This window comes from Suncus etruscus, chromosome 3 (genome assembly GCF_024139225.1).
Source record: "Suncus etruscus isolate mSunEtr1 chromosome 3, mSunEtr1.pri.cur, whole genome shotgun sequence".
NCBI classification, from domain to species: Eukaryota; Metazoa; Chordata; class Mammalia; order Eulipotyphla; family Soricidae; genus Suncus; species Suncus etruscus.
Window position 1 is genome coordinate 144,498,795 of NC_064850.1, and position 23,705 is coordinate 144,522,499.

At 38.5% G+C, this 23,705-nt stretch overlaps 1 protein-coding gene across 1 annotated transcript in view; it reads left to right on the top strand.

Annotated features, from left to right (window-relative positions):
* ROCK1 (Rho associated coiled-coil containing protein kinase 1) overlaps positions 1-23,705 on the top strand; it is a 647,994-nt gene that overhangs the window by 569,253 nt on the left and 55,036 nt on the right. Inside the window, exons 7-12 of the mRNA XM_049769981.1 lie at positions 1,594-1,678; positions 3,719-3,863; positions 4,356-4,494; positions 8,391-8,482; positions 19,024-19,183; positions 21,720-21,780. Of these exons, the coding sequence (XP_049625938.1) occupies positions 1,594-1,678; positions 3,719-3,863; positions 4,356-4,494; positions 8,391-8,482; positions 19,024-19,183; positions 21,720-21,780 (682 nt within the window). The remainder of the gene's footprint in view (positions 1-1,593; positions 1,679-3,718; positions 3,864-4,355; positions 4,495-8,390; positions 8,483-19,023; positions 19,184-21,719; positions 21,781-23,705) is intronic.

Sequence of the window (23,705 nt, forward strand, 5' to 3'; positions counted from 1 at the left end):
TTCAGAATTAAAAACTTAATTAAAATTAAAGTTTTAACATTTTAAGATATTGATGATATAAATGTATTCTTTAATCTTGTTTATATAACTTAAGTATAGAATTTTAAAAGTATGTTAGAGTGTTAAGCAGTTTTTATGTACAAAGTAATTTCCTTTTGAAATTTCTATGTACAGAAAATAAATCTTCAAATTATTTTTCTTTTAATTAGTAAATAAATTATATATATTAGAGGAATAACTTCATTTGTTCTGCAGCCACCAATTGAATCAAGTGTAGAATTACCGGTATACAAATATGGAAGTAAATCAGTCTTGTGTTTGTTCATTCATATATTTATGTCTTGTATAAATTACATTTATGACTTTTTTCTTTTGGTTTTTGGGTCACACCCAGTGATGCTCAGGGGTTACTCCTGGCTATGTGCTCAGAAATTGCTCCTGGTTTGGGGGACCATATAGGACACCCAGGATCGAACTGTGGTCTGTCCTAGGTTAGCATGTGCAAGGAAGACACCCTACTGCTTGCACCACTGCTCTGGCCCCACATTAATGACTTTTTAAAATTATTGTTACCCAAATGATTATCTTTTCCCTTGAAATAATCAGACTGTGTAAAAGGATGGAGAAGAGCTGGAGAGAGAGGATAGTGGGTAGAATACTTGTATTGCATAATGACAGACCTGGGTTCAATTTCCAGCACTCCATTTGGTCCTCTGAACTTTTATCAGGAATGATCCCTGAATTGAGAGCCAGGAGTAAGCCCTGAGCTCTACTATAGGATATGGCCCAATAGCCCCCTCTCCATAAATTTAAAATAAAATGAAAGGAAATATTTCTTTTTATCATTGTCTATAAAAGTTTAGCATATAGGGGCCAGAGTGATTGCACAACAATAGGACATATAACTGACCAGGATTCGATCCCCAGCATCCCATATGGTCCCCCAAGCCTGCCAGGATCAATTTCTGAGCATAGAGCCAGGAGTAACCCCTGAACACCAAGAGGTGTGGTAAAAAAAAAAAAAGAAAGAAAGAAAAAATTTAGGGGCTGGAGAGATAGCATGGAGTTAGGGTGTTTATCTTTATCTTTCTTTTTTTTTTTTTTTTTGGTTTTTGGGCCATACCCGGCGGTGCTCAGGGGTTACTCCTGGCTGTCTGCTTAGAAATAGCTCCTGGCAGGCACGGGGGACCATATGGGACACCGGGATTCGAACCAACCACCTTTGGTCCTGGATCGGCTGCTTGCAAGGCAAATGCCGGGTGTTTATCTTTCATGCAGATAGATGGTGGTTTGAATCCCAGCATCCCATATGGTCCCCCGAGTCTACCAGGAGCGATTTTTGAATGTAGAGCTAGGAGTGACCCCTGAGCGCTGCCGGGTGTAACCCCCTCCCCCCCAAAAAAAAGTTTAGCATATAAAAGTTTACCTACTGACGTTTGAGATGTGGCTAGTGAGCATATGATCAAAGATGATCTTATCTAGATTGAGTGAATATACATGGTTTTAAAAACTGCCTTATTGAATTTTTATCAGTGTTTGATCTGTTTTAGAAGTACTCTACTATTGTGTTTTTATTTTTCTCCTCTTTCTTAGAGATGTGAAACCTGATAACATGCTGCTGGATAAGTCTGGACATTTGAAGTTAGCAGATTTTGGTACTTGTATGAAGATGAATAAGGTTAGATCATTAACTTTTGATTTTTTTTCTTTTTTTCTAAATTAGGATAAATGCTTTGTAAAAATTATCAAGAATTGACTAACCATGTCTGGTCTTGCAGAATTGCTGTGCTTTGTCAAATTTGTTTAAATATTTGCCATGGTCTTAACATTACTAATAAAATCATTCTGTTTTAGTAAACATTATCAATAAAACATTTAAGTGTAAGGATTTTTTTTCACCCTATTTAAGTTAAATGTGAATATTCACATTTACTAATCCTTGAGAGTAATTGTTGTACAGATTTAGAAATAGAGTTAGCTTAGGGTCATGGATTGTTAATGCCAGTGATAAAATTGATTTCATAAAAAATTGTTTTCAATTTTGTGTTTAACTTTTGGTGTTTAACTTACTGGCCTTTGTATAGATAAAGAAGTAAGTTGTTTGCTTTTTCAGAATTATATTCCTCAAAACAACACAGAACAGTAGCCGGAAGCTACACTAATTATTTTGAAAAAGACATTGATTGGTTAGAAGGAAAACCACATGAGACTTAGAGTAACATTTAATTACAGTTCTGTTGTACTAGTATCAACTAACATAATAACTAGTATGTATGACTAGTATGTATAACTTTTAAGAGCATTAAAATGTGTTTTAGGTAGGACTGAAGCAATGATACTGCAGGTAGGGCTTGAACAAAGTCCACCTAGATTCAATATTTGGCACTCCATATGTTTCGCTCATCCCTGTTAAGGGTGAGCCCAGAAAGGAAAAAAAAGAACACTTTAGGTAAATATTTATTGTGCTTAGTATTCTCAGGTTGTTTTTCATATATATGTTATGCTTTTACCACTTTACCACATTTTACTTGTACAGTCAGTTCTTGTATAGTTTCTTAAAAGTTTCTGACAGTCAGGAGAGACGAAGTCACGAAATTTTCCTATACATGGATGTACATGGAATCTATTATGCTGAATGAAATAGTCAGAGGGAGAGAGATAGACACAGAATAGTCTCACTCATCTATGGGTTTTAAGAAAAATAAAAGACCTTTTTGCAGTAATCCTCAGAGACAAAAGTGAGGAGGGCTGGAAGGTCCAGCTCACGACATGAAGCTCACCACAAAGAGTGGTGAGTACAGTTAGAGAAATAACCACACTGAGAACTATCATAACAATGTGTGAATGAGGGAAGTGGAAAGCCTGTCTAGAGTAACGTGGAGTGAGGTGGGGAGGAGGGAGATTTGAAACATTGGTGGTGGGAATGATGCACCGGTGAAGAGGGGGGTATTCTTTACATGACTGAAACCCAACTACAATCATATTTGTAATCAAGGTGTTTAAATAAAGATATTAATAAAAAAGTTTCTGACAGTTAAATTGAATGGCTATTTTAATAAAAAAATCATATGTTATTAAACGACTTGTTAGCATCTTATTCTAATTGCCTGCCTTATATACTTGTTCTCTACAGTGAAAATGATTTTGTTAGATTGACAAAAGTAAAGGAATAATTCATAGTAACAATGTTTCTAGCATTTTTACAAAATAAAAATCACTGATGTATCCAAAATACATATGTAATTATAAGACCATTGTATATATGTGTGTATAATGTACATATATAGAGATAATAGCAGAAATTATAAAATAAAAATCGCTCTTAGGAAGGCTGGAGAGATAGTACAGCACATAGGGTGCTTGCCTTATAAGTGGCCAACCTAAGTTTGATTTCCAGCATCCCATATGATCCCTTGAGCATTGCTAAGAATAACCCCTGAGCACTGCCAGGTATGGCGCCCTGCCAAAAAAGAAAATCACTATTATGTCCATAACATGATTTTGGATATAGTAGGTATAAAACGTGTGTATGGATGTGGTGTGTGTGGGTGTGATTGAGTTCTTTGTTACTTTTCTACCAAGTTTACATTAGATTTTATTATGATATTTTATAGCCTGACAAAAATTTTTGAGTTCTATGGCTTATGCTAAGTAAAATTACTTTAATTAATAAGGAGAGATTGTATCTTCACTCAAAATGTGTTCTCTTACTCTTTAGGAAGGTATGGTACGATGTGATACAGCAGTTGGAACTCCTGACTATATTTCCCCCGAAGTATTAAAATCTCAAGGTGGTGATGGTTATTATGGAAGAGAATGTGACTGGTGGTCAGTTGGGGTGTTTCTTTATGAAATGCTTGTAGGTAAGTAAAGGAAGATTTTATGTACTGTATTTGTTTGCCCCCAAACTTATCACTTGGAATTATTCTTTTTTTTTTTTTTTTTTGGTTTTTGGGCCACACCCGGTAATGCTCAGGGGTTACTCCTGGCTATGCGCTCAGAAGTCGCTCCTGGCTTGGGGGACCATATGGGACGCCGGGGGAATCGAACCGCGGTCCTTCTGAGGCTAGCGCAGGCAAGGCAGGCACCTTACCTTTAGCGCCACCGCCCGGCCCCCACTTGGAATTATTCTAATAAAACATTTTTGTTTTTGTTTATAGGAAAGACTGTTCTAAATCTTTTTTATATGTGTTTTCAAAAGCCATTTAAAGGCTTAGAGAAACTTTATGATGTTACTGTTTTTTAATAAAGTTTGATTTTTATTTAATTCAGAGTTAATAATGTTTAAATTACTAATTCTTTGTCTTTGAAACTGATTTTTTTAAATGTACTTTGTTTTTCCTATCTCCATTTAGGTGACACACCCTTTTATGCCGATTCTCTGGTTGGAACTTATAGCAAGATAATGAACCATAAAAACTCACTAACCTTTCCTGATGATAATGACATTTCAAAAGAAGCCAAAAATATTATTTGTGCTTTCCTTACTGACAGGTAAATATATAATTTTATCATTGATTTTATCTCCAGTCAAAGGAAATTTTTATTTTTCTGCTCAGATTTCCCTTCCCCCCTTTTTGTTTTTGTTTTTGTTTTGGTCTATACTTGGCTCCCTGTTGAGGGGTCATTTCTTAATGGTATTCAGAGGGCTAGATCTAGTGCCCAAATTTGAACCAATGTCACAGACATAATTGGAAGTTAGGCAAGTGCCTTCACTCTGTACTATCTAACCCTGTTGCTCAGAGTTTTATGGTCTGTTTCTGATTTCCCATGTTGGAACTATAGCAGTAATATTATCATTCTCAAAATTACTCATGATAGGGGCTGGAGAGATAGCACAGTACTAAGGCATTTGCCTTGCATGCAGAAGGACGGTGGTTCGAATCCCGGCATCCCATATGGTCACCCGAGCCTGCCGGGGATGATTTCTGAGCTTAGAGACAGGAGTAACCCCTGAGTGCTGCTGGGTGTCATCCCCCCCCAAAAAATTGCTCATGATAGTGACACCTAATATAATTTTATGAATTTTTAGGATGCATTTTCTGTATCTCACTTACCTCAGATGTTGACTAAGCCTGTTTACTTACCTCAGATGTTGACTAAGCCTGTTTGCTAGTGCTTTGGGGACAACGCAAAGCAAGGTTTTCTTTATGTGACACTCTAAGCCATTTCCCCAGCTCTTCCTAAGATATTGGTATAATATACAGTGGCTTGATTAGATTATTTTAGTTGCTAAATTTGTAACTTAGTTAAGTATAAAATACTGGTATTTGGTATTGGAGAGATAACAGTGGTGGGGCGTTTGCCTTGCATGTGGCTGCCCCAGGATGGACCTATCGGGGTTTAATTTTTGGCCTCCAGTATGGGCCCCCAAGCATGGCAGAGTGATTTCTGAGCGAAGAGCCGGGAGTGTGCTGCCAGGTGTGGCTTAAAAACAAACAAAAAAGCTGGTATTTTATTGTATCTAAGATTTTTTCAATAGTTTTTTTTTGGTTTTGTTTTGTTTTGTTTTTCGGCCACACTCGTTTGATGCTCAGGGGTTACTCCTGGCTAACCACTCAGAAATTGTTCCTGGCTTGGGGGACCATATGGGACGCCAGGGGATCTAACCGTGGTTCTTCCTTGGCTAGCGCTTGCAAGGCAGACACCTTACCTCTAGCACCACCTCACCAGCCCCTAGATATTTAAGTAATTCATTGCCTTCCCCCCTTTTTAAGTTGTTAATTCTTGTTACTGTAATCACAGTGGTTGCACACTTTTTAGCTGTTGTACTTTCTAGGGGTTGTATATCAGGTGTGGTTGTTACCTACTCAGCAGTAGCACACTTTGAGATTTGCATTGTTTTAGTTGTGTTGCTTGCACATGGGGTCATACTTGTAGTTGCAACCCACAAGATATGGTTGTGGGAAAATCAAATGTGTATGTGTGCCCCAGGGATCACACTTCCTATGGCAGTCATATATATCTTTTCACTTCCAGTGCCTGCTGGGGTCTAACTCCTTTTTGTGGTGGTGACACATACCACCTATGTGGTGACACATACCACGCTATGATGCATATCAGAATTACTAGCAGTGTAAGGGATTGCAGATAGCAGAGCTGCCAGGAGCATGCTTAGTACATGTGAGATACTGGTGGCTTGAACTTATGACCTACTTGTGAAGTGGGCTCTAAGTCTCTGTGCATTCTTGAGTTTGAACTTTCTTAAAAAAATACTTTTAACATTTCTGAAATTAGAACGCATCTTATAATCAATGGCATGCATTAGTTTAATTCAGGAACATGATTTTCTTGTGGCAAAACAACATTGATGCTTATTTCAATTGGTGTCAGATAAAATAATACTGCATTGTGTAATTGGAACTTGGTAAAAGTAGGGCTTAAATGTTTACACTAAATAAAGAAGAATAAATCTGACAGCTGGGTTGAATGGCTGAACATACACTAGGTCAGTGGTGGGCAACCTTTTTTTTCAACTGAGCCAAATCTCGCCAAAACCACGATTGAAATTTATTTTGAGAGCCACACCGGGCGCGCACTGACAGAGGCTAGGAGTAGAGTCCTGACTCCTGGGGCTGCCGCATGTGGCTCGCGAGCCATAGCTTGCTGACCATTGTTAACTGTGTAAAGAATCAAGTCCCGACCCAGGTTTGATCCCCAGCATCCCATATGGTCCCCTGACTGGACCAATTTCTGAGGCTGTCAGGACCAAGTTCTGAGAGCAGAGACAGGAGTAACCCCTGAACACCACAGGGTGTGGCCCCAAAAGCAAAAACAAACAAAACAAAGAATTAAGTCCATGCTTCTGCATGGCCTCCAGAGTTCATCTGGTTGTGCCCTGAGGCCCCCCCAAGCATCACTTGCCAGCTCAGCTGTGCATGACTCATTGAAAACAAGAAAATTATAGCATTGAGGTAGAGGACACGAGCAAGACCCTTAGTTTTATCAGCTCAATAACACATTGGTATCCTGAGCACCATAGAGATTGCTCTACTCTGGTAGTCTTTGAGCACTACACTGAACACTAAACTTTGTGAGCACCAAACCCGTCAGGCATCACTGGAGTTACCCACAAAGCAGAACACTTTTGTGGTTTTCCCCAACTAAAATAAAAGTAAGATTGTTTAAAACATTTTTTTGTTCTTTTTTTTTGACTTTTGGGACACACTCTGCACTCAGAGATCATTCCTAATGGGCTTGAAGGACCAAATAGGGTACCAGGGATCAAATGAAGGTTGGTTGCAGGTAGTGCTCAGGGCTTACTCTTTCTGTATTCAGAACTTACTCTAGCTTGGTGTTATGGGATCACTCTACCTACTGTATTTCTGCTTTACAACCCCCTCCCTTTATATATATATTTTTTTATTTTTTCCCTTTATATTTTTATTTTTTTTGTTTTTTGGGCCGCACTTGGTGGTGCTCAGGGGTTACTTCTGTTTCTGCACTCAGAAATTGCTCCTGGCAGGTTCAAGGGACCATATGGCATGCTGGGGATCAAAACTGGGTCAGCCTTGTGCAAGGCAAACACTCTACCTCTTGTACTATTGTTCTGGCCCCTTTCTTTTTAATTTTAATTAATTAATTAGTTCATATTTAATTTTTTGTGGTCAAAGTGAATTACAGTTCTCTCACAGTAATATTTGAGGCACATAGTGACAATGAATGAGGGGCATTTCCACACCAGTGTTTTCCTCCTTCCACCCCTGTTCCCAGCATGCATCCCACACCTCCCTCCTTTACCCCGTAATGCTAGTGCAACTATTCCCCCTTTGTACAGCTTGTTGTAGATTGGGTATCAATTCTGTTGATATTGACTTTGGATTTGGTATTCATGTCTGATCAGTTTTTATTTCCACCAAATGAACATTAGACTGTCTGGCCTTGGTACCCTTGGGGGAAGAAGAAAAAGAAAGGGGAAAAAAAGGCAAACAACAAAAAAGAGAAAAACTAGGAAGACTCCATCTAGGTGTATATAAATATATATGTATATATATACATATATAAATATCCATTTAGAACAGGAGTCTCAAACTCACGGCCCTCGGGCTGTTTCCGGCCCTCCGTACAACATTTTGTGGCCCTGCCCTAGAGGAATCTTTTTTTTGTTTTATTTTGTTTTAGTTATTTGGGTCACTTCCCCCAATGTTCAAGGCTTACTACTGACTTTGCACTCAAGGATCACCCCTACTTTGCCTCCTGCGGCTCCCAGGTAAATTGAGTTTGAGACCCCTGCCTTAAAAAGTATTCCCTAATTTTTTCCATGTAAAGGTAGCCATTGGTGTTATATTTGCAACGTTCAGTGATAGATTGTATTATCATTGTGCACAGATTTAGTATATGTGTAATAAGTCTGAATAGGTTAAGATAATCTTTTGTTTTATCTTACACAGAGAAGTAAGATTAGGACGAAATGGTGTAGAAGAAATTAAACGACACCTCTTCTTCAAAAATGACCAGTGGGCGTGGGAAACACTTCGAGACAGTAAGCATTTTTTCCCCCCACATATTATAGTGAATATTTTAAGTAGTTGTTAATAGTCTGTTGAAAATGCTTTGATAATATATGTATACAGTTATCCCCTTTTATCTGCAGTTTAAAATTAAATTTCTTTATTTTAGGCATTTTGGATTACAGAATAGTTTATAAATATAGTTATTTCTGCTGGCGAGGTGGCGCTAGAGGTAAGGTGTCTGCCTTGCAAGCACTAGCCAAGGAAGGACCGCAGACCGCGGTTTGATCCCCCGGTGTCCCATATGGACCCCCCAAGCCAGGGGCAATTTCTGAGCGCTTAGCCAGGAGTAACCCCTGAGCATCAAACAGGTGTGGCTGAAAAACCAAAAAAAAAAAAAAAAAAAAGCTGTTTGGGCCCGGAGAGATAGCACAGCAGTGTTTGCCTTGCAAGCAGCCGATCCAGAACCAAAGGTGCAAAGGTGGTTGGTTCGAATCCCGGTGTCCCATATGGTCCCCCGTGCCTGCCAGGAGCTATTTCTGAGCAGACAGCCAGGAGTAACCCCTGAGCACCGCCGGGTGTGACCCAAAAACCAAAATACATATATATATTTCTGTCATTCAATATTCCCACACTAATCCAACACCAATGTATCATTCCCTTTCCCTCCAGCAAGTTATCAGTTTCCAAACCTTCCTGAAGCCTGCCCCTTGACTTATGTACTTATTTATGAATAATCTACTTAATATTTCTTATTACAATTAAATGATAATAGAATTATAGGGGGAAAAAAAACCTGCATTTAAAGTGAACATTGTCATATCTTGTAATGGGGTCTGATGTCATTGTCTGAAGGTTTACTAAGCTGTATATTTTCATTAGAGCTCTGTTTTTTTTTTGTTTTGTTTTGTTTTTTTGTTTTTTGTTTTTGGTTTTTGGTTTTTGGGTCACACCCGGCGGTGCTCAGGGGCTACTCTTGGCTGTCTGCTCAGAAATAGCTCCTGGCAGGCATGGGGGACCATCCCCCGGGATTCGAACCAACCACCTTTGGTACTGGATTGGCTGCTTGCAAGGCAAACGCCGCTTGCTATCTCTCCGGGCCCATTTGAGCTCTGTTTTTGATTCTGCTGATGTTATGTGATGTTATGTGACTTCTGTGATAATTTTAAGTCAAATTTGACATATTCCTACTAAGAAATCAGTATTAAAATTATGGAAGTGTTGGATGGCTGCTGGCTGTACACAAATTTGAAGATCTATGAGCTAAGCTGATGAGTTCATATGATGACAGCATGGTTCATAGGCACCCTTGGTATGGCCTCAGTGCACTCAGCCTGTAGGCCAGTATATCCATGATTTTTTCTGCTTATTGGACCTATGTTTTGAGAGGTAGGTGTTTATGGCATTGACCATTTGGGCAGACATGATGGAAAGTTTTCTATTGAGGGCATGTCTGCCAGGACTGGAAGTAGAGAGGCTCAGGGTAGGCTCTAAGGGTCCCTGGAGATGTCAGCCATAAAGTCAGCATTCCTGGAATGTAGAGCTAGGAGTTTTTACAAAGATGAGTAAAGAGGCAAAGTTGGACCAGTGGTTTGGTGGCAGTTGTAGAACGGATTTTTGTAAGTAGCCCTTGGACTTCATCATGACAGGAGATTGCCTTGCCCCCTTCTGAAGGGTCCCAGAGCAATCAGTTCCAGTATTTTTTTTTTAAATAAACATAGGGACCAGAGAGATAGTACAGCATGCCTGTTTGCCTTGCAAACAGCCCACCCTGATTTGGTCCCAACCATCCTATGTGGACCCTCAAATAACACCAATTCCTGAGTGTAGAGCCTGGAATAACCCGAATACCACTGTGTGTAGTTCAAAAATGAAGCAATAATGACATTTTAATAAATGTTAAAACATTAAATTGATAAATGTAATCAAAGATTAAAAAGAAAACAATATATGGAGGTTCTAATAACTACCACTCTCATATGCATGAGAATTATATTATGATATACTTTCAGCTTTTGGAGTTTGTAGTTCAGAAATACAGGTATTTATGCTAGAAGTTAATTTTCACCCAGTATAGAACATTTCTCTATTTAAAAAATTAAAAATACAAGATTGTTTCTTTTTTGATTATTTGTTTTTTGTTTTGTTTGTTTTGATTTTTGGGTCACACCCGGCAGTGCTCAGGGGTTACTCCTGGCTCTGTGCTCAGAAATCTCTCCTGGCAGGTTGGGGATCATATGGGATGCTGGAATTCGAGCCACCATCCATCCTGGATCGACTGCATGCAAGGCAAATGCCATACTGCTGTGCAATCTCTCAGGCCCCAAAGATTATTTCTTTTTATTGTTTGTTTTTTGGGTCACACCCAGTGATGCTCAGTGGTTACTCTGGATTCTATGCTCAAGAATCACTCCTGATGTTGATTGGGTGACCAACCATATGGGATGCTGGGGGTTGAACCTAGGTTTGGCGTATGCAAGGCAGGGGCCATACCTAGTTGTCCTTCCTCTGTACTCTCTTCAGCCTATAAAATTGTAAAACATTTCACAGAAAAACCTTGTTTACGATTTTAATGACACTGAAGATCTTTGTCGGTCTCGACGGCCAAGAATTCACCAGGTTTGAATATGTGGCTCAGAGCACCATGTGAATTTAATCTCTGACATCAGCCCACATTGCTGTGTGGAATCCTTAGTTCTCCTGGTGTGATCTCCAGCACCACAGCCAAGTGGAATCCTTAGTGCACTATGGTAATAAACAGCCATGAAATTTCAGGGAATGGAAAGGAAAACAATAATGTCTTTCCCCAGCTGAAGTTGAAGAATTTTTTCTCCTCACTCATCAGAGAAAAATGTAGTATATACGAATTCATAACTTTTTGGTATAGTAATAGCAAAGAACAATAATAAGGAGTATGAATATAGCAATGTGGTTTTATAGACATTTATAAACTAGGTATTTGTCTTAAAAGCAGTGGCAGATTGCACTTTTGTCTTGTGAGGACTAGTTCTTTTTGGGGAGAAAATTACTGTTAATTTTGTTTGATAAATCTTGAAAAATAATTTTATGTAGGTCTTCCAGTGTAAAGAGTTCTGGAGGCTACCATACAGCAGTACGGTGCTTGTCTTGCTTGAGGCCAACCAGGGTTTGATCCCAGTATCATATGATCCATAAGCACCAGCAGGAGTGATTTTTAAATGGAAAGCCAAGAGTAATCCCCAAGCACCACTAGGTGTGACCCTCAATTCATTCCATCCAAAGTAAAGAAGAAGAAAAAATTTAAAGGGAAATTTTTTAAAGTAACAAAAGTTTATATTCAGCTGCAGTTCATCATATGAAAGTGGAAAACAAAGAAAAGGAATGATTCTTTTGGAAATTCAACTGCATCCAGGAATTTTGCATAGCCTGCTATCTGTAGAACATACAGAAATAGCTTGATCTTGGGAGAATTTATTAGCAGTTATACATTGATAAATAAAGAATTTCTTATAAGAGTGACATGACTATTCATGCCACAGAATAAAACTGTTCCAAGAATGAAGCAAATAGAGTGAGTTGATGAATGGTTGCATTGTGAAAATGCATTTGTGTTTTATAATTAACTAAATTAGAATTTTAGTATAGGGTTAAAAACACAAATACTATAAATCTAAAGAAAATTTAAATGAAGATTAAAGAAAATGTAGTTCTTTAAATTATTTTCAAAGTCAAGTAATACATAAATATAAAATGGCCACAAAAATCTATAAAGTAGGGAAGTTAGTTTCCTTTTGTGTTTTAAAAGAATTGATAATGGTTAGGATAGGGTGTGACATAGTCAACAAATATTGTACAACCTGCTTGTACTGAGCATATTGTACTAGAAGTAGAGTAATGAACAAGTAAGTAAAAATTCTTTATCTTGTAAAACTTTTAGTCTAGTGCAGTGGTCAGCAACCTGTGGCTCGTGAGCCACATTTGGTTCTTTCCACTTTTAATTTGGCTCTTCTGTGTGCGGGGCGGCCACTCCAGGAGTCAGGACTCTGCTCCTAGCTTATGTCAGTGCGCGCCCTGTGTGGTTCTCAAAATAAATTTCAATCGTGGTTTTGGCGGGATTTGGCTCAGTTGAAAAAAAAGGTTGCCGACCACTGGTCTAGTGGAATTGAGGAGTCCAGTGCTATTTTATGGTATTATTGTACCCCTTCATATACATTTATGCAAGAATTAGTAAAGGGAATTTTCTCATTGATAAAAAAAAAAACTATTTCAAGAACAAAAAAGGTAAGGAAATAATAATACTAATAAATTAATGACAATTAAGGTAATTTTATTAGTATTATTATTTCCTTATCTTTTTTGTTTTGTTTTGGTCAGGGGTTACTCCTGGCTCTGCGCTCAGAAATCATACTTGGCAGGCTCGGGGACCATATGGGATGCTGGGAATTGAATCACTGTCTGGCCGAGTACGAGGCAAACACCCTACTGCTGTGCTATCTCTCCAGCCCCATTTCTTTTTTTTTGTTGTTTTTTTTTTTTGTTTGTTTTTTTTGGGTCACACCTGGCAGAGCTCATGGATTACTCCTGGCTCTATGCTCAGAAATTGCTCCTGGGGGCCGGCGAGGTGGCGTTAGAGGTAAGGTGTCTGCCTTGCAAGCGCTAGCCAAGGAAGGACCGCGGTTCGATCCCCCTGCATCCCATATGGTCCCCCCAAGCCAGGGGCAATTTCTGAGCGCTAGCCAGGAGTAACCCCTGAGCATCAAATGGGTGTGGCCCAAAACCCCCCAAAAAATAGAAAAAAAAAAAAGAAATGGCTCCTGGCAGACTCAGTGAACCATATGGGATGCTGAGATTCGAACCACTGTCCTTCTGCATGCAAGGCAAATGCGCTACCTCCATGCTCTCTCTCTGGCCCCTAGCCCCCATTTATTTATCCTTTGGAGATCTATTTGTAATCTTGTTACTTGTTGATTTTTCTATCACTTCTTTTATTTCTGAACATTAGGTGACTTCAGATAAATGTTGGCATCTAAATTGGTGTTCCTACTGGGATGACTTAAAAAATTGGGAGTTTCATGGTGCTTATATAAAATACTAAAACATTTTAATGTAGTCTTTCATATTAATGTATAAATAAGCATGATTCAGTCCTCAAAATGTGGTCTAGATTATAGTTAGGAAAAATTCGGATTTGTCGCTGCAGCAAGTACTAAGAATTTCAAGCACAATGACTGATACTGTGGCTTCCATGGGGCATATTTTCGGCTGCCAGGCCTTAGGGAAGTAGGAGACGATGGGAAGGTGTCTGTACTTGTTCCAAAACAATTCTTGTGATGCCAGCCAGATACTGGCATGCCTAGAGTTTTGGTTGGTTTGGTATTTCTACAGAAAGTCGTAATGAAGCTGGACCATTGTCTAAGTGGAAGTTATAGGTGGTGGGTGCAGCTGGCATGAGACTGTGGACAGGGACTTGGCCTGCCCTTTTGTTTCCCTGCCTTTTAAATTACTTTATTTAAGCACTGTGGATACAAAATTCTTCATGGTTGAATTTCTGTTGTAAAATGTACACTGCCCTTAACCAGTGCACATTTCCTGCCAACAGTTCACCCTGTCTGCCTCTGCACTGCCCTGCCATTCTCCCTTTCCTCTCACTCCCCCTCTCCCCCTTATTCTCTCACTCTCCTCCCCTTCTCCTTCTTCTTGTTCCTCTCCCTCTTTTCACTTTATCCCCTTTCAGCACTCAGTTCTTGTCTAGAGTGATCAGTTCCAGCTGATCGTAGTGGATCCGTCTTTACCCTAATTGCATTCAACGGTCTTGTAGCCTGCCTCTTTTCCCAAGACTGCCAGCTTTCAGTGGCACGGTCATTGTTTATGGCTTGGTTTGCATCTCTTTCAAGAATAGATTTGAGTCTATGGAACTGGCCAGAATCAGAAATGGCAATTGTGCTGGCAGAGGGTGTGGTGGGATGAGGGGTGGTCATCTATCTCTTGAGTTCTTATGAATTTTTCTATGACTATAAAAAAGATTTTGGAGAGTTAATTATGATTACATTTAATGTTTCTAATTTAAATTTCAGCTGTGGTGTCAACGAGCATCTTGATCTTGTTCTTGATGATGAGGAAAACTTTTCAATTTTCCAAAAAAATCTTTTATCAATTTTCCATTGTGGGATATGATGTTGACTCTGAACTTTTTAATTAATGTTCATTACCACTTGGAAGAGGTTCTTTTATTTGAATTTTATCAAATCTTTTTCTGTTATGGTGCCAGAGAGATAGCACAGCAATAGGACATTTGCCTTGCTGATCTCGGAGGGATTAGGTTCGATTCCTGGCATCCCATATATGTCCTCCAGTCTGCCAGGGGCGATTGCTGAGTGCAGAGCCTGGAGTAACCCCTGAGTGAAGCTGGGTGTGGCCCAAATAACAAAAAATCAACCAATTCAATCAAGCAATAAAGTTTAAAAAATACTTTTCTGGGCCAGAGAGAGCATGGAGGTAAGGCATTTGCCTATCATGCAGAAGGACGGTGGTTCGAATCCCGGCATCCCATATGGTCTCTTGTGCCAGCCAGAGGTGATTTTTGAGCATAGAGCCAAGAGTAACCCGAGTGCTGCCAGGTGTGACCCAAAAGCCAAATATATATATATTTTCCGTTAAATGAAATAATTATTACTTTATTAAGGTGATTCAATTACATTGATTGACACATTTGTTCCACATCTGTGATTTATTCCTGGCATTGCTCAGAGGATACATACATGGTTCTGGGGATCAAACCAGTACAAGTGCCTTAATCCCTATACTATCTCTGATACCTTGATTGACTTTCATATGGTAAACCATCCCAGAATAGTTTCTACTTGGTTTATTCTATTTTTGCATCAGTTTGCTGATTCCCCCCCCCCCCATCTTATTCTATTGGTATTTGGATTTTTTACAGTGTCTCAGTCTGGATTTGGTGTCAAGAGTATTTTTGACTTTATGGACTATTTAAGGAACTGTTCCTCTCTTTTTTTGTGAGAGTTTGAACAGTTGTATGTTAATTTATTTTATGTTAATTATTTCATAGAATTCAGATGAAACCATATTGTTTTAGACTATTCTATTATTTTGATTTTTTATGAATTATTACATTTCTATTCAGATTATATTTCTGGGAAGTTCTAGGAGAATTTTATAAGTTGGCACCAATTATTAATATATCTTGTATACTTTTAATAAGTTGGTAGTTGTGTCCCTGTCTTCATTTTTTGTTTTGTTTTGGGGCCATACCCAGCTGTGCTGAGCACTTGCCTAACTTTGTGTTCAGAGATTACTCCAAGTAGGACCATATGCAATTCCTGAGATTGAACCCAGATTGACTTTATGCAAGGCAACCACTTTACACACGACTTTAAGTCCACTCATTTACTGTAATTATTTGTTTCTGTTTCTTTTCTTTTTTTTTTGGCCACACCAGCGATGCTGAGGACTTACTCCTGACTCTGCTCTTAAGGATTACTCCTAGTGGGCCCTATAGGAGGCCAGGGGTCAAACCCAGGCTAGCCAGATGTAGAGGAAAACTCTGTACCAGCTTACATTTGCTCTGTCCTCTGCCAGTCATTTCTTTTAATGGAAGTTTTGTTTGTTTTTGTTGCTTACTGTTTTTGATTCCCTCTTTGTTTTCTTTTTTTATATACTTAATCATTTTCTCGAAGTGATTTTCCTAAGTATTTACATTTAAAAACGGAGAGATAGCACAGTAGTAGGACATTTGCCTTGCACCTGGCTGACCTGGGATGGATCTGGGTTCGATCCCCAGCATCCCACATGGTCCCCGAGCCTGCCAGGAGCAACTTCTGAGAGCGCAGAGCGAGGAGTAACCCCTGAGCACTGCCGGGGGGTGGGGTTGTCTAAGTTTAGGGCCAGAGTGATATTACAGCTGGGTAAGGCTTTCGCCTTGCACAAGGCTGACTTGAGTTCCCAAGCATCTCACATAGTTCCACCTCAGAACTGCTAGAAGTAGTTCCTGAATGAATAGCTAGGAGTAACCCCTGAACATCGCCAGATCTGACCCAAAAACAGATGATTTAATCTAAGTAATCAAGACACTTTCTTTAATCCCTATGCTATATTTCAAATCTCCTAAAAAACCTTTTCAAAATTTTAATTATAGATAACTCTTCTGTATGATAGTTGACCTTCAAAAGAAGTAATAGTAACACTTGTTTTATATGATATTTTGTCCTGTGTTAGGAAGATTTAGGGTTGCCAAGTATAGCTTTTTGTTAAGTAAATATGAGTCTAATATTCATCTCTTATCTTGTATCTTTCCTCTTTTCCTAACAGCCATTTTATAAAATTTTCATTGAATTTTCCTTTAATCACCTGATTTAAAGAAGATTAATAATCTAAAAATACAATTTAAGAAACTAGGATTCTTTTATGTTTAGCTTTATTTATTGATTGATTGATTTTTGGGCCACACCCAGCAGTACTCGCGGGTTACTCCTGGCTCTGCACTCAGAAATCGCTCCTGCCAGGCTCAGGACCATATGGGATGACGGGAATCCCTCCCAGGTTCCTCCTGGATCAGCCACATGCAAGGCAAACATCCTACTGCTTTGCTATCTCTCTGGCCTTGAAACTGGGATTCTTTTTTGTAGTTTATCGTATAGAAATATTGAGTGACAGGGAGTTGTTAATTATCTAGATTCTAAATTATTGGGCCAGAGGCATAGGCAAAATGGCTGGAATGTATATTTTGCTTTTTTGCAAACCTAGATTCAGTCCCTGGCACCACATGATCCCTGAGAACTGCTGGGAGTGACCTCCCCTACTTTCACCCCTCAAACAAAGCCAAAAATGGGACCTAAGCCCACACCAGCTGTGACAAAAAACTAAAACAAAAAATATAAACTAATTTAGCAACAAATTATTAATTATATCCAGGACTATAAAGAAGTAACTTCACTACTAATTTTCTATAAAACATTAGCAAATAAAATATTTACTTGAAACTAATCAACTTTGAGTATAGTTTACTATAGTCTTATTTATTATACTCTTTTTGTTTGTTTGGGGCCCAGATCCATCAGTGCTCATGGTTTGCTTCTGGTTCTTCATTTTGAGGTCACTCCTGGCATGGCTTGGGCAGACCATACAGGCTGCCAAGGATCAAACCTGCATGCAAGGCAAACACCCTACTTGTATCTATAGACTCATCTATGCCCTATACTCAACTTTATTGTTTGTTTTTGGGTCACACTCAGTGATGCTCAGGGGTTACTCTGTACACTCAGAAATCGCTCCTGGCTTGGGGGATCATATGGGATACCAGAGGATTAAACTGCAGTTTGGTCTAAGGTCAGCGCTTACAAGGCAAATGCCCTACAACTGCGCCACTGCTCCAGCCCAATGATATTTGTTTGTTTGTTTGTTTTTCGGGCCACACCCATTTGATGCTCAGGGTTTACTCCTGGCTAAGGGCTCAGAAATTGTCCCTGGCATGGGGGGACCATATGGGATGCCGGGGGATCGAACCGTGGTCCTTCCTTGGCTAGCGCTTGCAAGGCAGACACCTTACCTCTAGCGCCACCTCGCCAGCCCCTAATTTAGTTATTTAAAGAAAAAGCATCACATAGTTGACATAGTTGATCATAATATATTGGTTTCCAGATTAGTAAAAGCAAAGTTATTGGAAAAAAATAGAAATAGAAAATAAAATGAAAAACAAAAAGAAAATGGAAGAGAATAAAGAAAAAGTACAGTAGCGAGCACATTTGTAAAAATAATTGTATCTCTAATTAAGTCATTAATACCATGGCAGAAGGTTTAGTAAGCTCTTGTTGTTAGCCTTTTAATTCTGTTAAATGGGGGAGTTCTTTTGATGACAGCATCAAACAAATGAAATTGTCCAGAAATTCAAAACACTATTACTGATACTATGACTTTTAGGGCATGAACTCAGCTGCCAGGCCTCTAGAAGAAGGAAGATCCAGGGGGAGAGTGCCCGCACTCACTTCAAAAAGCCCTGGTGGTATCAGCCCCCAAACTGATGAACCTGAAGTGTGTGATCAGATTGGTGTCCCAGAAGGAAATTGTAGTAGGTCGCAGATAAGCATTGCTAGGGAAACAGTGATTCTGGGTGATGGAGGCAGCAAATGTGTCTTCAGCAGGGTGGGAGCTTAGCCCACCCTCTCCTCCTGATGTGGCTAGCCTTCTGCTGTTGGGCCGGCATAGCCATGATCTTATATGGCTTGGCTTATGTCGTTAGGAAAAAAAGTTGAGTCTATGGCCTTGTTCGAACTTGGCTACTACATTTGTGTTTACAAAACTGCCCACTGCCGTATTTAAATGATACTTGAGGGATAGATGGTAATTATGTCACTTGGAAGATTATTGTTTCATAGGCTTCAATTACCCATCAGTTGATTGATTGATCATCCAAATAATTCTTATTGTAGGAAATTTAACTATTTGGAACTTGGGGTGTATTTTTTTTTTTTATAAATTTGTGTATAAGTTTTTGTACATAATCATTAGTCGCTGACAAGGAATTTTTGTTTCCCTGTACTTTACATTTAGAGTGAATTAATTTTATTTCTGTCCTTAGCTGTAGCACCAGTTGTACCTGATTTAAGTAGTGACATTGATACAAGCAATTTTGATGACTTGGAAGAAGATAAAGGAGAAGAGGAAACATTCCCTATACCTAAAGCTTTTGTAGGCAATCAGCTTCCTTTTGTAGGATTTACATATTATAGCAATCGTAGGTAAGTATGCTAAACATTGATTTTAGAGGTGGGTAAGTTCTAACACTATATACATGTTATTAGGCATGTGTAAATATTGCTTTAAAAGCATAGCAACTTAATGCTATTTAAGATATATCCTTAATATGCCAGTTTTCAGTGATGTATAATATTCTAATTAGGCTCAAGAATATTGAGGATGTTTTTCAGAAATTCATTGTTAAGTGGTATGCCATATATCTTCAAGTTAAAATAACTAATAGGTCAACAGGCACCATCAATACTGGCATTTCAATTAATCATATATCCAGAGGTTTGTTTCTGATTTTATAATACATTTATCAGTATTTCTTTTTTGGGGGGGGGTGGTCACACTCAGAAGCGCTCAGGGGTTACTCCTGGCTATGTGCTCAGAAATTGCTCCTGGCAGGCATGGGAGACTATATCGGATGCTGGGATTCGAACCACCATTCGTCCTGAATCAGCTGCGTACAAGGCAAATGCCCTACCGCTGTGCTATCTCTCCAGCCCAGTATTTTATTTATTTATTTATTTATTTATTTATTTATTTATTTATTTATTTAGGTTTTTGGGTCACACCTGGCGGTGCTCAGGGGTTACTCCTGGCTGTCTGCTCAGAAATAGCTCCTGGCAGGCACAGGTCATATGCACAGGCATATGGTCATATGGGACACTGGGATTCGAACCAACCACCTTTGGTCCTGGATTGGCTGCTTGCAAGGCAAATGCCGCTGTGCTATCTCTCCGGGCCCAGTATTTTATTTTTTAAGCATTATCATCTCTATCTTGTTGGTAGTGAAAGCCTGTGATTTTCCATTCTTTAAAAACTCAGAGATTCTTTCTAAAACTACCTAGTGAATTCTTCCTGTATTATATTATGTAAAAGTGTCAAATAACTTTAATTATTTATGCCTCATTTCCTCAAAAATAGAGACATTGAGGGCTGGAGAAATATTACATCAGAAAGGGTGCTAACCTTGCATGCAGCTGACCAATATTCAATCCCTGGAACCCCTTTGAACCCCTCTGGTCTCCAAGCCCTGCAGGAAATGATTTCTGACTAAGAGCCAGAAGTGAGCCTTTTGCACCACTGGATGTATAAGCTAAACAGCAACAGCAAAAGAAATAGAATTACTGACATGAAATAAAGTACTTCTAAAAATTTTTCTCTTGACTTCAAGAAAACTTTTATTACCATAGGCGGGGGGGGGGGGAGAGAAGAGAGAGCGTCAGAGAAGAGAGGCAAGAGGAGAGAAATCTGTTTTTGCTAAAGTGGAGCTGAATTAAACACAATCTTAAGCTATGATGCTTACTTTGAATACAGTGGAACCACTTTAAATCCCTGGCACCACGTATGGTGCCCTGAGCCTATCAGGAGTGATTTGTGAGCACAGAACCAGTAGTATGACCTGAGTTGAGCATCACCTGAATGTCCCACCCTCCCCCTAAAATTTTTAGCTTTATACCTAAAAAATAAGCCTTCCATAAAATGCTAAAAGATCAGAGCAGTAGTATAATGAGAAGGGAGCTTGCCTTGCATTTGGCTGACCCAGGTTCTACTCCCAGCATCAAATACATGTCTGCCAGAAGGGATACCTGAATGCGGAGTTAAGAGTAACCCCTGAGCATCACTGGTTGTGAACAAAAACAATAAAATATACAAAAGAACCTTGAACAAAAGTATTTTAAAGGAGTAAAGTAAAAGAATAAAGTAGTTATTTAGGTCCTTTCCTTACACATTCAGTGCCGTGTTTAAGGAGCCTTGTATTATTTACTAACATTACAGGAAATGACATTTTCATTTATATGGCATATTAATTTAGAAGAAATCCTAGAGACCAAATACTATGATCTATCTAATTGAGATTCCACTGGTATCACTATATGATCTGAACTAATTTAAGGTGTTCACAATTTATATTTGTCCTTTCTGATATCAGTATTGCCTGTTTTGATGTAGGCATATTAATATCTATGATTTATTATTATTACTTGTGGCCTAATTAGAACCTCTATTAAATATATGTGAAATTTCTCTGTTCTTTTTTTTATAAATCTTTATTTAAGCAACTTGATTTCAAATATGATTGTGATTAGATTTCAGTCCAGTGCAACATTCCCACCACCAATGTCCCAAATCTCCCTCCACCCCACCCCCAAACTTCTCTGTTCTATTTAAGGAATAATTACAGGGTACAAGAGCTAAATTTTATACTTGTCTTGCAAATGGCAAACCCTGGTCAACCCCCAATATTCCCAAAGTACTGCTAAGAATAATTCCTAAACAAAGAGCCAGGAATAAGCCTTAAACACCACTTGGTGTAGTTCTCCCCTGTCCCCCTCCCTACAAAAAGAATTACAAACTCATACTTAAAATTTTTAAGCACAATCTTTTGTTTAAAAAAATATCCTTATTTTTTTAATATTTAAATTTTTAATATCCTTAAATTAAAGGGAAACTAGACATGTATTTATTATTAGTTATTATTGGATGTTAAGCAGTTTTTTGTTTTCTTTTAAAAACTTTTTCTCTCAGATATTTACCTTCAGCAAATCCTAATGATAACAGGAGTAGCTCCAATGTGGATAAAAGTTTGGTAGGTATATATTTTTTCTTTTTTAAAGTTGTGATGTGTATAATGTATTTGGTATATATGATAGCAAGCATGCATTGCTAGTTGAACTTAAGTTCTTCTTGTACTTTTTACCTCTGATTCCGCTGTAGTCAGGTTTCTTCCCTGAATATCAAGCACCATATTACTGATTGTTTCACAGATTGAGTTGTTTATTTTGTGGAATTAAATTATAATAAATCAGTATCAGTTAGGTCCTTGATAGGAAAACAAATAAATGTCACATTCAGATTTTAAAGAAGATATATGTAACAAGGGGCTGGGAAGGTGGCACTAGAGATAAGGTGTTTGCCTTGCAAGCACTAGCCAAGGAAAGACCACGGTTCTATCCCCCGGCGTTCCATATGGTCCCCCAAGCCAGGGGCGATTTTTGAGCGCATAGCCAGGAGTAACATCTGAGCTATGGGTGTGCCCCCCAAAAAAAGATATACATAACAAAACTTACCATTTTAACCATTTTTAAATGTATAATATCATCTAATACCTTTACATGCAATTTGTCAATTCCATTTCCATGATTTTTTTGTCCTAGACTAAAAACAGTTGCTCTGTATTCTTTTCTTCTTTCTAGTAATCACTGTCCTATTTTTCTGTCCTATATTTCTTTCTCTATTAATATAATTATATTTAGGGACCTCATATAGTATATGAGAAAGCACAATATCCGTGAGGTTCATAAATGTTGTTATACTTATCAAAATGTCACTACTTATTCCATGACATGATTATACCATGTTAATTTATTCACTGAAATTTAATCAAGGGCTAATAGTAAGTTGAGGGGAGCAATAAATAAAACGTACTAGTAATAATTTCACAGATTAACACCAATTTTAAGTTGTTGCCCACCATCTGAAGGGAAAGATGAGATGATAAATAATTTTATATAAAAACCACTTAAGGGGCTGGAGTAATAGCACAGTGGTAGGGCGGTTTGCCTTGCATGCTGCCGACCCGAAATGGACCCAGGTTCTATCACTGGTGTTCCGTATGGTCCCCTGAGTGATTTCTGGGTGCAGAGCCAGGAGTAACCTTTGAGTGCCACCGGGTGTTTTGGCCCAAAAACAAAAGAAAGAGCACTTAAACATTATGTAAAAAGAAAAAAAAACATGTAAGAATGGTGGCATAATTCATTGAATGCTATTAAAATCATAATAAGGCAAGAATAGTGAGCAGAATATCTGTTTTCTTCCCTTTTGCTTTTTGATAGTGTCCTGTAACCTGAAATAAAATCATAGGTCTACAGAGCTCAGGTAATGTAGACTTCAAGATAGAGAAGGGCAGGCATATATTGTCATGGCTGAATGGGGTGAGGAGTTGGTAAATGGAGAATAACCAATATGTATGTCAACAGCATGTGATTGCCCACTAAAAAATGAGTTGTTGTAGCAACTAATATTAGAGACACAAGTACTTTCTGTTGTTCATGTAATTTATCATGCTCATAAGTTTTTTTTTTTAAATTTTACTTGTTTGAAGTTAAAAAAATAAATAAAATTTTACTTGCTTGTATTGGAGATAAAAGAACAGTATCAGTCTGGAGATATATAACTTAATAGGCTAGGTTTAGCACATGCAAATAATGTTTTGAATGGGGGGGACCTAATTTCCAGCACAGAGCTGGAAATAACCCCCGAGCCTGCTGGGTGTAGTCCACAAACCAAAAACTTAAAAAAAAATATCTTACGCATTATCTGTTCATTCTAGAGCATTCTTTGCACATTTTGTCTCTCCTCTCTCACTTCCTCTCTCTCCTCTATTTGCTTCCTTCCTCTCCTCCCCCCTTTAGCACTATGATTTGCACTGTTGTTAATAAAGGGGTACTGTGCATATCACTTTATCTCCTTTCAACACCCAGTTCTTTTTCAGAGTGAGCAGTTGCAAATATC